This window comes from Xenopus tropicalis, chromosome 1 (assembly GCF_000004195.4).
Source record: "Xenopus tropicalis strain Nigerian chromosome 1, UCB_Xtro_10.0, whole genome shotgun sequence".
NCBI lineage: Eukaryota > Metazoa > Chordata > Amphibia > Anura > Pipidae > Xenopus > Xenopus tropicalis.
This window is the reverse complement of record NC_030677.2, coordinates 53509802-53526793: the sequence shown is the minus strand read 5'-3', so window position 1 is coordinate 53526793 and position 16992 is coordinate 53509802. Positions and strand designations below refer to the sequence as shown.

Below are 16992 nucleotides of genomic sequence, written 5' to 3'. Positions count from 1 at the left end.
TTCGTTTTTAGAAACCAGGACTAAACTCATTTTTCGAATATCAGTCATTTATTAAAAGATCTGAATTGAAAAAAAATAACCAAAAAAAGTTGCAGAAAATCGTAAAAAACGCAACATTTTCGATTTGTCACATGAAAACTGCAACTTTTTTGTATTGTTGTAGAAAAGCCAGTATAACAAAAAAACCTGAAAACCTCTAAAACCACAAAGCAAAGAAAAATCTTCCAGTTGTAAAAGGGACATCTGTCATTGAGCTCTACGTAATCTAGACAGGTTTTACATGGTATATCTTTTCAGTCAGATTTGTTGTGGTTTTGTTAAATAATAAATCACCACAAAATCACATTTCTTTCAAAATCAGGCTTTCGCTGTCAAAAACTTGAACAAACAACCTGAGCAATAGTAATTGCCCTCCCTAATGTACATTCATATTCTGAATTTATTGAACAGGTGAACTTAAATTAGGTTTAATTTCAAAGTGAAATTGTGATATGGTAATTCCCATCCACTTTTTTTTATTTTTATTTTGTGACAACACCATGACTCAGGTACACTTTTTAGATTTAAAATTGGAAATATGAATTAAAATGTTTTTTCTTTGCTACATCATTACCATTAACATCATCATTTTTTTAAATGGTGCCAAAGAACTACTCACACTTACAGTGGCACTTACAACTAATTACAGCTAAGTAACAAAGGGTACACTAATGAAACAGGAAAATTAGGCATTTGTAAGAGCTTGTTACATAGATTTAGCATAATTGGCAGGTGAAGATGAATTCTAGTTTTATACTCATACTAAAGAAGACTCTAAAGTAGTCACACCTTAGTAGGCACAGCCACTAAGAGAGGGAATGGAAGCAGTTTCTGGTGCTCTATTGAGGTTACTGTACATGGACCCTTCCACTGCATGCACCCAACATTAGGGGCATCATTTTTGTTCATGGGAAATGTATGTGTATTGTAATACATGTATTGGAGGGCCCAAACTCTCTTTTGACTCTCTCTAATGATTTAGAGCAGTGCTGTCCAACTGGCGGCCCGCGACCCCCCTCTGTGTGGCCCCCCACCTGTCTGGCTGCTTTGATGGCTTACTCTTGTGTAAGCTTTAAATGGTATCAGTACTGAGATTAACTGCCCCCCTGCATGGTTCTCACCTCAGAGTCAGACTGTAATCCCCCTGTATTGTTTAAATATGTAATCACCTGTGTTGTTCACACCTTTTAATCCCTGCATTGTTTACCCCCTGCAGGGTTCACACCTCAGGCTCAGGCTGTAATCACCCCCATTGTTCCCCTGTTCACACCTCAGAGCAGTAGAAACCCACAAATAATCCCTGCACACTACAAAAAGAACATATACTGAGGTGGTACTGCAATTAAAAAGTTTTTTAATATATAGTTATTGTGCAGACTGTAGGAGCAGGCTACAGGCAGCATAGGGCAGGCAGAGTATGGCACACACAGGCAGAATAGGGCAAGCAGAGAATGGCACACACAGGCAGGGCAGGCAGAGTATGGCACACACAGGCAGAATAGGGCAGGCAGAGAATGGCACACACAGGCAGCATAGGGCAGGCAGAGTATGGCACATACAGGCAGCATAGGGCAGGCAGAGTATGGCACACACAGGCAGAATAGGGCAAGCAGAGAATGGCACACACAGGCAGGGCAGGCAGAGTATGGCACACACAGGCAGAATAGGGCAGGCAGAGAATGGCACACACAGGCAGGGCAGGCAGAGTATGGCACACACAGGCAGAATAGGGCAGGCAGAGAATGGCACACACAGGCAGGGCAGGCAGAGTATGGCACACACAGGCAGAATAGGGCAAGCTGAGAATGGCACACACAGGCAGGGCAGGCAGAGTATGGCACACACAGGCAGAATAGGGCAGGCAGAGAATGGCACACACAGGCAGGGCAGGCAGAGTATGGCACACACAGGCAGAATAGGGCAGGCAGAGAATGGCACACACAGGCAGGGCAGGCAGAGTATGGCACACACAGGCAGGGTAGGGCAGGCAGAGTATGGCACACACAGGCAGGGTAGGGCAGGCAGAGTATGGCAGGTTTTGCTGTACTTCAACCATTAATATGGGTATGGTCATGTGATAACATGGGTGTGGTTTCAAGTGGGTGCAGTTTCAAAAAGGGGAGTGGTCAAACCTGGCTTCCATTATCGGCCCTCCACCACGTAGGCCAGAAAAATTCCGGCCCTCGGTACCACAGAAGTTGGACAGCACTGATTTAGAGAATTAATCGCAATACTTACCATAATACTTGCTGCATTTGTCTCGCTAGTTTTTATTCCCACAGTGTAGCTACCTGGAATGCATAGCAACTGAGATGTGTGAAATGTCCCAGAATTTTAATAGAAAACCGATGTCATCTCTGTTAGATATGGGAAACTTAGATATGCTTAAACTGAACTAGAAAGTATGATCAAAAAAACAGGCACACGGGGCATGTTTAGTAGACTGGGGGAGCGGCAAATCACCCCAAATCATTTACCTGCATATACAAACACTAGTCATTTGAAAAAGATGGGCTTGTTTCCTTTCGACAAAAGCTTGTACTAGAACTTTCAAGCATCTGCCATAACAGACATGGGGAAGATTTTTGTTGATTTGTCTTGTACATGTAAAATGCATTCTTTTAGGAAGAAACCCAGCAACCAGATCACCCTGCATTACTGACTTCCATTTACCTTTTGCATGGTATCTAATTATCAACTTCAGAATGACCAAATATGGAATAGTTTCAGTCTTCCTAGTTAGCTATGAACATAGTTTTTTTTTATTATTAAAACAATAGGGAGAAGCATGTTTCGTCCAAGCCCTATTCATTGTACTTATGCTGAAAATGAAGTATTCTGCTCATTTAAAGCTCACCAGGCATAGTGAGATATGGTATGCCAATGTCTGTTTTTAAGAGCAGCAATAGGGCTCATGCAAGAAATGGGCATGTATGCCCCAACCACTGGCAGATCCTTTGGCACTCTTGAATTCCAGTCTGACTTTGAAATCAGAAATTCCAGTAGCCATTAACAGTATCTATTGTTTAGGTTGAGTGGAAAATTTGTTACACCTTGACCAGTATGTCTTCATCATTATAGGATTCAGGCTAAAAGCATACAGAATAAAATTGGGGCCATGTGCCCATTGACCAAATAGAGGATCATAAGCTGGTGAAAGGGCCTTGTGTAATATTGCCATACTTACCGTATCTTTCGAAAGAGAATGGAGGAAATGCATATTACATATTGCATTGCATTATAATGGCAAATAATAACTAGATGTATAAGCGCTCATTAATGAATACAAGTACAGAGTGCAAAATGCAGTTTCAAACACAATTTGTCATGTCCACAACATCGTTTTTTCCACACACTTCTGGTGTCATTTCAGATGAGTGCAAAGTTGTGCCGGTCAATATTGTGACTGATGCATCAAACAATGCAATAGCTGATGCCCGCATTGCAAAACGATTACTTCCATTTTTGCACAACTGCGATTGTAACTGAGCCTTTTAACTAACCACATATCATCAAGGTAATAATGATCTTGTTATGGATTTTTGTAGACCCTAAACCCTTTCACTCAAAATGGGGATATGAAATAAGAGTGGTCATTAACGACAGCTAGCGCAGTTGCGGTCCTGCCAATTTACTCGCAGTGTGTCTCCTCCTGTTTCAAATTGAGCATAGTTGTGTTTTTTGAATCAGGGAAACTCTGGAGCCACTGCCACATCTAAACCAGGCAGTAACTCCATAGTTGCAGCTCAGTTGTGCTGATAGAGGCATGCACCTCACTAGCACTCTGAATGCCATAAATGGTATTAACTGGAATTGCGCTATTGTGTCTGATTCAGGTTAAAGTGTGTCAGCAATTGTGTTAATTTTAATGAATTGGCCACAACTGTACCAAGCACAACTTGCCCTTGTGTGACTGTAACAACACAGGAATTCTGGAAAATGCTGCATTGTGAGAAAAAAAACCATGGCGATGCACTCGAAATTGCACTTTGCTCACTACTAATGTTTGTAAATGAGCCCTAAGGTCTCAAAAATACCTGAAGTGTAGCATTATCACCCTAATAACATAGGATTGATTGAGTATTCCTTTCAAAATCATAATAATAAATTCTAATTACAATTATATGAGTTGTTTCATGGGAGAGAAAATAAGAAATAAGATATTAAGAGAGACAATAAGATATTAGAAGGTCTGGGACAGATAATAAGCAAGCAGGGGGTGACAAGTACAGTATATTAACCTTAAGTAACAAAATATGCTACCAAAGCACACAAAAACCTTATATCCATCCTACAGTATAATGACTGATCTCCCCTCCCCCCTTTATGTATTAGACTGCTTGGAATCTGGGACATGTGGAATTACTACATACAATTCAGTATACTGTCTGTGTACTACCAGAAAATAGTCATGGAAGGTATATTTTTTATTATTTTAAGTCGGGATGTTTTTTAGAAGGAAAGGAGGCATGTACAAACACCCATTTGACATGTTGAGATTCCTCTGTCCTCATGTTCTGTGTATGTCTACACAATTATTTACTGTATCTCTAATATTCATCATCAGATATTCTGCTGACACTGGAATACATGCACACCCCTTATCAGAAACACACTGGAATCAGCAAGTCAGGACATGATAGACATGAATGCAGCAAATGAAGCAGTGATAAGCACCGAGAGAAGGAAGATGTGTGACTGTCCTGTATATCCCAGCCAATACTATGAGTGTACCCCCCCCTCCCCCCCCACTCTGAGTGGCACAGGGAGAGAGGCTGCTGTGTGTGGGGATAGAGATAGGGGCTACAGCCAGGGATATTAGCGTTCCATTAGGGATGGGGACAAATCTCCTTTCCCTTGTACTCTGCTAATCGTAACGCTGAAGCCCTGCTCATGCTTGTGTGCTGCACTTGCAGCTAATGATTAATCGCACTGCTCTGGGGCCGCTACTGCGCATGTTGCAGGTGCTCCTCCATCTTATGCTTCCTGCAACTGCAGCTGCCAGCAGCACATCCTTTAATAAACACAAGCACGGCGATTGGGGCAAAGGCTGCAGCTGTCTGGTTATTTGACTGATCCTCTTAAAATCAGAGGATTATACATGCAAACAGAATAATCAGCAAGGGGACTATCCATCGCTATGATGAACCTGGAGCATCGTGATCCTTCTCTCACGGACATTTTCTCTATCATTCACATGTAAAAGGCCCTTAGCAAACTGTATTTGTTTCTGTTTTTTGTTTTATTTTTTATAATGGATGTTTCCTTGTCTGCTGCCGGTGTGTGAGGATAAACTGTGCCCCGTAAGCCAACCCCAGGGTAAGTGTTTTCTCTCTTTCCTCTGCTCTCTCCAGAGCAGGTTTGCATTTATTTTTGTGTAGGGGGATATCGCTTCTCTTCAGGCTGTCATTTGGTTTATGGTATATCTCTGGGTAATTAGTGTAGCCGAGCGATAACTGCAAGATGCAAACCAGTAGGGGAGGGAGCCCTCAGGCTGCTGTCACGTCCACAAATAACTCAATAAAGTTGTTGAGGCTTTGAATATCTGCCGCAGGGAATGCTGGGTGTTGTGGTTTTTTTCCTTGGGTGCCAAACAGAGTTATGTGACCTGGGTCAAACAGCCTTGCTTTCAGTGGTTTAGGACTTGATCAGCAAAATGTTGACCTTCACAGGCTTCATTCATTCTCTCTAATAACATCATCAAGTGGTTTTACCCTGTATTCTGTGTTGCCATTTTCAAGGGGGGGAACAATATGAATGTGCGCACCATGATCATTGTTCTAAATTACTGCTGGAATAAGTACGAATCCTGCATTATTCATGGCGCTGGTGATGGCTATAAATAACTCAGGATGACTACAAATCAATGTGATTTACTGAAATCCAATTTGTATTGAAAGGTCTGTTTAATGACTTACAGTAGAAGCACTGAGGTTGGTAGGAGTCATCACTTTTTGTGCTGTTGGAAGAGGGGGTGGCTTTGTTTTTAAAGGATGTTAAAAGTATATTGGCTGGTACCTCTATAGAAAGAAAGCCTGCAAATGATAAAACTGGGATAACCAGCTTACAGCTTTTCAAATTTGGCTGACTACAACTTCAAGCAGTCTAGTTAGGCACCTTTGTGCCTCAGAGAAAGCAGGCCTTTTTGTTTATTTTCCCAAGTGAACTCTGTAATTGCATCAAGTACATTTTAGCTTGATCATAGGAACGCTTTGAACTGAGATCTTACACTAGTCTTGAGAGGACATGTATAGGTTTCATAAACAGAATTATGATTTGAAGGAGATAGTGTTGCTCAATATGTGTACAAATTTGCATAATAGGGTCTATTCCTGTTTTTAACAAGGCATTCCCGAAATATAGAAAATATATCAAGAGTCTTATTTATTGAGGTGGTTAGATGATCAAACCTCTGTCCACTTTGAGTGTGGGAACCATGCAGACCTACATGATAAGAAGACCGAACATGGATATTTGGTCCTTTCCTGATGAAAAAGAGCTAACTGAATGGACAGGTCATATACATGGGCCGATAGGCTGAAGACTGTCAAAGACAAAAGTGACTCTGTACCTTGCATCATTACCGTCCATACCATCTGACAACTTTCTGGTGGATAGGTTCAAAAATGATCAGATCGTTGTTTATGCATGTGGATACACAAGGGTAAACCTGAAAATGAATGACAACAAAAAAAAATGTAGGCAAGCTCATCTGGATGTGGTTGAAATACCCCATTTATCGGGATTCCTTCAGAGTAAATGCTGGGTTTCATGGTTGACAGCAACATGGCTACTGTCCACCCCGAGAATGCTTATATGCTCCCTACTCAATGGGTTAATTCAACCATACAATCCATTTTTTTTTCTTATTCTCTAGATATAAGGCATACACTTGCCCCTTTAAGTTTATTTAAAAAGCATTTGCATCTGGCATCTTGCTGCACTCATTTAGAACATGGTGCAAAGTACAGCGGATGCCAGAAAGGCCTGTGCTAGCCACCTACTGTATGGCAGATTTGTTGCGGCCTGCACTAGGCATCTATTGGAACATGTCAGTATTACTAAAAACGTTGAAGCACAGGCATCTAACGGTCCCAAAGCCCCCCAGTTCAGTGGTAATTACCTGTCATAAAGAGATACTGACACCTAAAATTACACTGTTTTGAAATGTTTTCCCATTACCTATCTGATCCCCTATGTTCCTCTATAAGGGGGCTGACATATTTGTGCAGCAGTAGGAATTAGAAGCTGTAACTAACAAGCTCAGAAGGGACAGTCAGGTTGGCAAAACAGTCAGTCTTAGAAACTTCAACTAACAATTACTTAGAAAAGCAGCCCTAACGGCGAAAAATTTTGAACATGACCTATAGGTAACGTTTTATGTAGACTAATATTCTGAAGAGTAGTTTTATTGTGTCAGTATCACTAGTTGTGCCAGGTACCCTTACTTAGAGATACCATGATTCTTCAATAGGCTGTAGTACTATTTTCAATCCAGCCTGTATCAGCCCACAGACAGAGAGGCTGCAACGCAACTTTTTATGGAATTTGGGAAATAATGGGCTAGTGGAGGCTTTAGCAGACTTTTGGACAGTACAATGTTCACATATCAAATTTTAGTTAATAGTTTAATTAGAGATTATGAGATTTTCATAGGAATATGTCCGTATAACTTTAATTCTTGTGTAAGATCTTCTGAATTATTTGATTAAAATGGAGTCTATGGGAGACAGGCTTTCCGTAATTCGGAGCTTTCTGGATAATGGGTTTCCAGGTAAGGGATCCCAGACCTATATATAGAGCAAAAAAGGTTTCATGACCGGCATACCCTTTAAGTCACAAGTTTATTGAGAACATATAGAGAATCCAACGTTTCAGCCCTCAACAGGACCTTTCTTTCCTCCTGTTGAGGACCGAAACAAACACACATATATGTGTGTGTGTGTGTGTAGGATATTAGAAGTCACAGAGGAGTTGACCATATAAAATCACAAAGATGAAGCCAAAATTGGTGATGGTATTCCATTACCCTCATATGTAATAACAGGGGGTACAGTATTTCTTATAATACATCATTTCAGTGAGTCATGTGACAGAAATTACATCACTAAGCTCAATTGTAATTGTGTGTGTGTGTGTGTGTGTGTGTGTGTGTGTGTGTGTGTGTGTGTAAAATAACAAATGATTTCACTATGATACTTGAGGGATATAGCTTGCAGCACTGAAGTGAAAGTGTTTGTTGCTCCTTTTTATAAACTGCAGCACCAAGTCTACATTTTTAGGATAAAACATTTTAATCTGAAGGTAATTTTGTTTGTAATAATACAGTTAGATCCTAGCTTAATTTCCTGCAAGAAATGTAAATTAGCCCATGTTTCATCATGTCTTACTAGGTGCCTTAGCCTAGCACTGCACAGTGTATAATTATTTACCCAACTCACTTATACATTTAATTATGAGAAATCTTTTTACAAAGTCTTAATATCTTGCTTCATAAAAAGACATCTTTCCAAATGCTTTCTTCTCTAAATTTCTATTGATTTTCACATCATGTGGAGGCATTTATAATTTAAGTTTAGCAGCTTACTATTAAGTTCCTGTAAATGCAAGGGCTGCTGAACTTTCAAAGCATGTAATTACACTGTATGTCTGGTTTTGCTTCCCTACCTTGTATCTACAGCCAGAAAACAAAGGAACTTTTTCATACAAGCACACTTACTTAAAGATACACCATTTTTTATTGGTCACATTATTTTGCGCTTATACACATCTTTCCAAATGCTTATTACTTGGGGGTTATTTAATAAAGTCATATTGACAATAGAGCAGGAAACAACTAACTTTACCTATGTGCTATAGTTTTTTACAGGGGTCCTATACTTAATACCAAACAACTTAACTTTTTACTTATGCAGGTCTTGTCACCTATAGTGAATGTAAGGTAATAATGGAACTTAATATATAAATAACTTATATAAATAATTAGTTTACCCACAGAGCATTCCCTGTAAAGCCATGCAGAGAAAAGTTCTTATTTTTCATTCTTGTGAACAAAATTATCAGTGCCTTTAGTGGTGTGCAACATATGTGCGTTATTCCAGTGGGAGCCATAACTTATATTAAGGAAGACATTAACAAACGGATTAAAGGGTGGAAAGTATGGTAGAAATACTGTGCATTATGTTCTGGGGTTCAGTACCAGTCCAAGGCAACCACAGCTCTTTAGTAGGTAAGATCTTTGATTTCAAATATGCCTGGAGTAACTACCAATCCTTGTTTTCTACTGATGCTCTGTGCTGTTACCTGAGCTACTAGCATCCGTTTCTATGACGTGTACCTCATTTTCTGCTTGATAATTTGCTACAGCCTCTAAGTGTAGTTTCTCATCTGCCCAAAGCACACTAAGGGGCCCATTTACTTTTGGGCTTATAATCACGATATGGAAAAAATTTGGAGTAACCACAATAATTTCGGATGTTCTAAAATGTCACGAAAATGCTTTTATTGGTTGTATGAAAATATTGTAATTGCATTCCGAAAGTCACAATATTTTCGTACCGAAAAATTGGTTAAACCACAAAAACCTTTCTCGCTTTGAAGTCTTTAATGTCTATTTTTGGAAGCCTCCCATAGATCCAATCTGGCAAAAAGAGAGCCATGATACCAAAGCTTGAATGAATTCCGAAATGGTCACAGTCTTCGCGAAAAGTACGACTTTTTAGTGGAAGTTAACAATAACAAGTAAAGAGTCGTTGAATTTTAACAAACTTTTCGCATATATTCTGAAATGTTCAATAAATTAAAAAAAAAAAATACAAATTTATCTCATAAATACTTAATCGAGGTTTAGTAAATGGGCCCCTAAGTATGTGTGTTTCACAAAATCCAAGACTGTGACCCCCAGTGAACAACTTTGAAGGCCTGGGCCTTTTAGGGTTAAATTCTCCTTTATGACTTTTATAGGTTAAAAAACATTGTGTTTACTTCACTTTTAACAAGGTGATTTTCTGATAATTAAGATTGTAAGCGCTTGTGAGTAGGGCCCTCTGATCCTATTTTTTAGCTCTGTTACCCTTGTTGGTTTAATTGTTGTAAGACTCCTGTTATTATAAATTAATGTAAAGCACTGTCTAACTTGTTAGCGCTATATTAATATATATCGATGTTGATAAATTAATTCAAAGAAACTTTGAGCTGAATTACCATTAGATCTGGAGTTTACTTTGACATGGTACAGTGGCTTGGCATTTTTACTTATACCATTCTAGCCAATGTTTTCTCTAATTCCTTCTCTGCTATCTGCACAAAAAATATATTTTGTGTGCTCATTATTAAAAACTTTGTGCTTAGGTCAGAATACATGCAAAATGCTTTGTGCGCTAGCCTCAAAGTGTGTGCATGCACAAGTACACAGCTTAGAGACAACAATTCTTTTAGCTAAAAACCACTAAAGACATTTGAAAATGTCTGCACAGATACTAAATTACCTATAAAACAGGTAAGCTCCATTGATCAACCTCTTTCTTTTGCATCTATTTTAGGGCCATAACTGCCTTAGTATGCATTGGTGGGGGTCATCATTATCTGCCACTTGTAAGGAGAATGACCTGCTCAGGGGATTACTTTACAGAAAACTTTGTGTTCAAACTCCTTTCCAGTCCAACATTTTATCAGGCCTTTTCCTTAGTCCATAACACAATATTCAATTATACTACTCACTGCTCTTTATTTTCAAGAGTATACTGAACAGCAAATCATAATGTATCATATGCCTTTGTCATAGCTGCAAGAGGCCCTTGGGTAACCAGTTCCACAGTTTAAGAACTGCTGGCCCTGCAGTACAACTGCAACTTTATTATGTATCACAAATAAAACAGATTTATTGTAAATTGCTTTTTAGGTGAATATATCTTGAGATAAAGTAGTTACATTTTGAAGTTCTATAGACCGACAGACTAAAAATATATATACCTGATAAAAACATTTTAGTTAATTGTCACTAAATAACAAATATTCATAGATTTACAACAGTGTATATGTTTATTTTAATAAAATACTTTTTGTAATTCAACAGGACCACTGTCCCAAGATTCATGAATCAAGATGAAGTTTCTACTGGGGATTCTTCTGTTTCTCGTTTTTTCTCTTTGGTTTGATGGCGTCCACTCTAAAGAAAAATCATCAAAAAAAGGGAAGGGCAAAAAGAAACAGTATCTATGTCCATCGTAAGTTGTTTCTTTGCTATAATTAAATTTAAAAAGTGCACATTGAGTAGATAGGATCGGTACATAGCCCATTCCTTTAAATGGAGCTACAATCAATATGAAAAAAACATTCTTGGTGGGAGTTGCATTGCTAGGGGACCATGTTAAAAGAGTGAATGTCATATAGAGATTCCATGATCCTGACTTTGCCTTTTTTGCTAACATCACAAGTTAGCAACAGTTATGGGACATGTCTGCCTCTTTCCATAATTTGGATCTTAATACTTTAAGGGGCACATTTATGATCGCTCATGCCTTTCAGCTCAAGCAATCATAAAAAACCCTGCATAAGTTAAGGAACTCATGCAGGGTTTTGGGAAAAAATACCTAAAACCTTATTTAAAAAAAGCCCGTTTAGAAAAAAAACCTCAACTAAAAGATATTTTTGCCTAAAGCCCCCCTTGAGTTCCTTAACTCATACGGGTTTACTTTATGAGCCCAAAGGCTCAAACTATCATAAATCTGGCCTAAAGTCTACTAAAGAATAGTTTAAACATTAAATAAATCCAGTAAGATTGTTTCCAATAAGGTTTATTTCTATCTTAGCTGGAATCAAGTACAAGTCACTATTTTTAAAAAAAAAATTTAAATTATTTGATTTAAATGGGTTCTATGGCAGATATCCATCCTGTAATTCTGAGCTTTCTGGATAATGGGTTACCGGATAACAGATCCCATACCTAAACCGCAGAAACAAATAGATAAACAGCCACACTGATTGACTTTTATGGAGGATATTTTTGATTGGTAATAACAGTGTGGTATAAATTCTGTATATGTATAGCTGTATATCTTTATTTAGGGGTATTTGTAGATACATTGTGGATTAAACAATTTTGATGGACTTTATCCAACTAACCGACCAATCAAATACTAATATTTATCCTTTCTTAATCTGTGTAGAAGAATGACTTTTTGTGAAGTTCTTTACAAATGGATTTGGTTGATGTCTATATTGATTGAGCCCACTTTCTTGAAAGTGCAAATGAACATTCCAATGTGATTGATCCATAACTGAATGATCACGTGTACAATGGATCAATTGTTCTGCTAATGAATCTGCCAAAGAATGTTTAGGCTTAAATATTTTTAATACGTGAATTGTTTAGCTTGCATGATATTTGTTTTACAATTGCTGGGATCCACTACAAGTGTTAATGTAATTTTTAAAGATTCCAAGGTAAGTTCTGTTTGAAATGCTGCAAACACTTGAGTTTTTCCTGGAAAATCATCATAACACATTTAAAAATGTGTATGTTTTGACACAATCCTTATCAAAAACAGCAGCAAACTGCATTATGGTTTCAGAAAGCTACACATATAAATGACTACAGCACATAAAATTGATCGGACCAGAGATAAAGAAAATCTGTTTGATTGGAAGACGTAACTGTGAGATTAATTAACAATCATTCTTAAATTGTAACCTTATTTAGCCTTTAGCTACAAAGTATTTATATCATACTGCTAAGTATGGATTAAATTGCTTAAAGAGTTCTGTATTGTTATAACTTATCAGAGACCAGCATATGTAAAAGAAACCGCAAAGGAAACATACATATTACTTACTGTATATGTTATAAATTATCACCCTCCTCTAAGCTCTTTTGGGCAGTGCCCTTGTTACCTCTTGTATCAGCTATAGGCTGTATTTTTGTATGTAATCTGTATATTAGTGTTTACACTTGTTTTTTTGTGCTATATAAATACGTGTCAATACAGGTATTGGATCAGTTATCCAGAAAGCTCCAAATTATGGGAAGGCCATCACCCATAGACTCCATTTTGCTAAAACACTTAGCATTTTTTTAAAGTAAAAGTAATTTCCTCTTTCTCTGCAATAATAAAACAGTACCAGAAAACTGAGCATTCTGGTTATCAAAACCTATACTTTGATAATAGGAGAAACTACATAACTGTAAATGAATATGCACTGACAAGCAAGTTTCGTAGATTTTGTGTCTCTCTTTTACTATATGTTCTACTGTACTGTAATTCTACCAGAATCCAGATAAACATGAATGAAATTACAGTAAATTGTTAAACAGATTCAACTGTGTTTTGCCAAAGGCATCATTCATTTCATTACTTGGCCTAATTTTCTTGAGCAGTTTATATGCAGTGTTCCTCAAATCTAATTGTATTGTATATTGCCTTCACTTACAGAATAACATGCAAGTGAACAGTGTTTTATATTCTGAATATACTGGTAAACTTTTAGAAAGATTCCTGATTTGTAATTTTGACAAATCCACCCCTAAATATGTAAAAGCCTCCTCCTTAGAATTCTATTAATTCTAAATCAAGACAAAACCTCCTTATTAAAGGTCCACTCTTATATTACTGACTTTTTTTATTTACGGAATGTCCTTTCAAAAAGTCCCACTCCTAAGTTACAAATTAATTGTCAGAATTTGTTGCTGTAGCAATTTCCTGTCAAGTCTCTGATTGAGAAGGAAGAGAAGTCATAAAAATAAATTCAGATCATATTTAAATAAAAGAAAAAAACAGGTGAGGCAGAAAAAGTTCAACTTTGTACTCTTCTAGTGGCATTACTGCCAGTTATACTAGAGGCAATTTACATTTTGGGTACAGTATATTCTGGACATTTTTAAGGGATTAAGTACTTCTTATAGCAGTGGACAAGTTTGTTTTACTATCTGCATGTTCTTAGTAATAAACAGACTGTTTGCATGGCATCATTATGTTTGAATGTGAAACATGGTTTGGCAAAATCAGTAAAGAGGAAGGATACGATACTTAGGACAATTAGTATTAACTAATTTATTTGTTGAGTGATAAAGTTCTTGAGCCATGTAAAGACAAACTAGATAGTGGTTGCCAAATTTCAACAGGAAATAGAGCAGGAAATTAGTTGAGCGAATGTATACTTCTACTGCTTTCTCCAGGCAGAACATCTCAGCAAAATCTGAATAGGCAATATAAAATGCAGAGATTGTGACAGTCACTCTTGTGCCTCATAGCTTCTTTTAAGTATGACTCAGTGCTTTAGCTCTATATCCTGTACACATAAACTTTATTACTGTGATTTGTGCTGAATGTAATTGGTTTTTGTTATCTTAATGAAAAGGAGTTCTCGACCATGTCCCAAGAATGACATGATAGTGTCTCCAGCATTGTATAAATACAGCATAGTAAAATTATCCCTTTTTTTAAAGTTTGAAGGTAACAGATGGAGTGCAGGTAGGGAACTAGATAGCAGCTGTCAGGTATGTTTTCTCCCTGTTCCCACAGTCTTTCAAGAAATAAAAGATTAAGCATTTGGAAGGCTTATTTGGCTGGTGAGAGACCAGCTGATTAATTTGCAGAGTTATGGTTCTAGCTTAATTCTGGTCATAGCACCTTCTAATAGAAGTTTACCCTTTGTACTCCGATATCTTTCACCACAGTGTGTGTGTTTTTGATATGGAACTTACAGTGTAAGCTCCACTGGGGCTGAAACTTACTGAATGATAAATAATGTCTGTAAAGTGCTGCAGAATATGATGGTGCTACAGTTAAAAGGAATAATAATAGTAATGAATTGCCAACTGCACTGGAGAATTCAAAGCAGGGGTGGACATAAAGGTTATGGCGCATCTTCATGCTGGCTCTAGAAATGGCAACCTCTAATCCAGTACAGGACCCCAGTGCTACATATATGTGTGCCTAATACATAGTGGCAAGCTGCAGAAACTGATGTTTAATAAAATATGCTAACTATAGATTGCAATGTGACATCATGACTACTGATAATGATTATAAATAACTAATTGTAAATGAATAGGATCTTTGCTGAATATAAAATCCACACCTAATAGGTAAGGTTACGGCTCAGAAAATACCCCTTTACCTATTTGCACAGGGGTGATAAAGTATATTGATTCATTTATCTGTATGACCCCATGCTTACTTAGAACAAATTCATGGTTTTTGTTTTTATTGTTTGGAGGTGGGGGGTTAGTGGATTTAATTTCATAAATCAGGTCCTGTTACATAAGAATATTGATTTGTGTGGCCATGTACTGTATTACTTTTGGATAGGCACAGCATATCCAGCATTGATGGATGTCTTAGAACCTGCTACTGCTATTTATTTTGCCACCCACCCAAAAAGCACAATGTTAGGGTACTAGTGTATCTTGTAACCAGGCTCATGGGGGCAGGTTCTGTTGATGCTTATAGTAATAACTTTTATTTGTAATTTAATGAGGGCAGAGGAATCACAGGGTTTTGCAGGCTTGCGGATACCACCTCTTTGCTATTCTTTACATACATAGAATGCATCTCACAAAAACATGTAAACACAGTGAAAACAGATGAGCTAAAAACCCCACTGTGAAATGTGGAATTTACATGCATTTGTAGCAAATTCTGGAGGATGTCCAAAATGCCTGTGTGTAGTCTTTGGTTTTTTGAAGGATGCTGACTCTGCTGGAAGATTAATATACTTTACAAGGTTATTTTTATAACTGGGATAAGCTTTTCCTCCAGGGTATGTAAGGAAAAGCCTGCATTTATTTAGCATAATGTTAGAAAAATGTGTTTATTTTGTGTTTTAGTTATATGTAATGCTGTTATAGGATAATGCCTAATTTAAAGGAATACTGCCATGGGAAAACATGTTTTTTGTTTTTTTCAATAAAAATATACGTTAATAGAGCTTCTCCAGCCGAATCCTGCATTGAAACCCATTTTTTAAAAGCACAAACAGATTTTTTTTTTTATATTTATTTTTCAGATTTCACATGGTGCTAGCCATGTTCTTCATTTCCCAGGGTGCCACAGCCATGTAACCTGTGCTTTGAGAAACTTTATTCACACTTTACTGCTGAGCTGCAAGTTGCAGTGATATCATCCCCGCACCTTTCCCCCCCCCCCCCAACCCCCAGCAGCCGATCAGCAGAACAATGGGAAGGTAGCAAGACAGCAGCTAGCTGACCCCTGTGTTAGATATCAGAATAGCACTCAATAGTGAAAATCCAAGTCCGGCTTGGGAATAACAATAGGTTACCTGAAAGCAGTTCTAATCTGTAGCACTGGCTCCTTCTAAAAGCTCAGACTCAGGCACAATGCACTGAGATGGCGCCTACTCATCAGTATTGTAACTAAAAAAAAGAGATTTGTTCAAGAATACAGTTTTAAATGGTAGAGTAAATGATTTGCTTTGTAAACAGTGTTTAGATTTAGGAAAAAAAAATCACAAGAGAAACATGTTCTCAAGTTGTCAAGGGCATTTTATTAATAAAAAATATATCACTACTGCTCTCTCTTTAGCTGAGAGAGAATACTGTATGTACTGTATTGGGTTAGCACACCTTCATCAGTGTCTTACTGTGCATCTGAGCTCCAGTCCAGTGCAGTGCACACATCCAGTGAACTGTTCTATCAGTCGTGCCCAGCCTTTCTCATCAACTCCATATTTTTCATAAAAACCAAAGATTGCTGTGCTGCATGCCTGGAAATTAATGATTTAAGATTTCTGGGTTTTATGTAGCCGAATCTGCAACTAAATTTATAGTTAACCTTGCCTCATGCCTTTTTATAGGTGTCCTGGGACAATATTACAACCTTAATAGTCTTTATTTTTTTTCCTCCTGCCCATTTCCTTCATAACTTCATAACTTTATCCAATGCGTGATTAAATGCTAGGTTGAATTAAAAGCACGGCCGTGAAAGTAAGCTTTCT

At 37.7% G+C, this 16992-nt stretch overlaps 1 protein-coding gene across 2 annotated transcripts in view; it reads left to right on the top strand.

The window, feature by feature from the left end:
• Positions 1-4791: 4791 nt before the first annotated feature.
• The window catches only part of glrb (glycine receptor beta), a 66308-nt gene continuing 54107 nt past the window's right edge, over positions 4792-16992 (top strand). Inside the window, exons 1-2 of one of the 2 annotated variants that reach the window (XR_001170973.3) lie at positions 4792-5358; positions 11114-11264. Coding sequence is in view for 1 of the 2 variants with exons in the window: in NM_001078787.1 (NP_001072255.1) it covers positions 11143-11264 (122 nt within the window). In the remaining variant the exon portion in view is untranslated. 2 annotated transcript variants of the gene reach the window in all.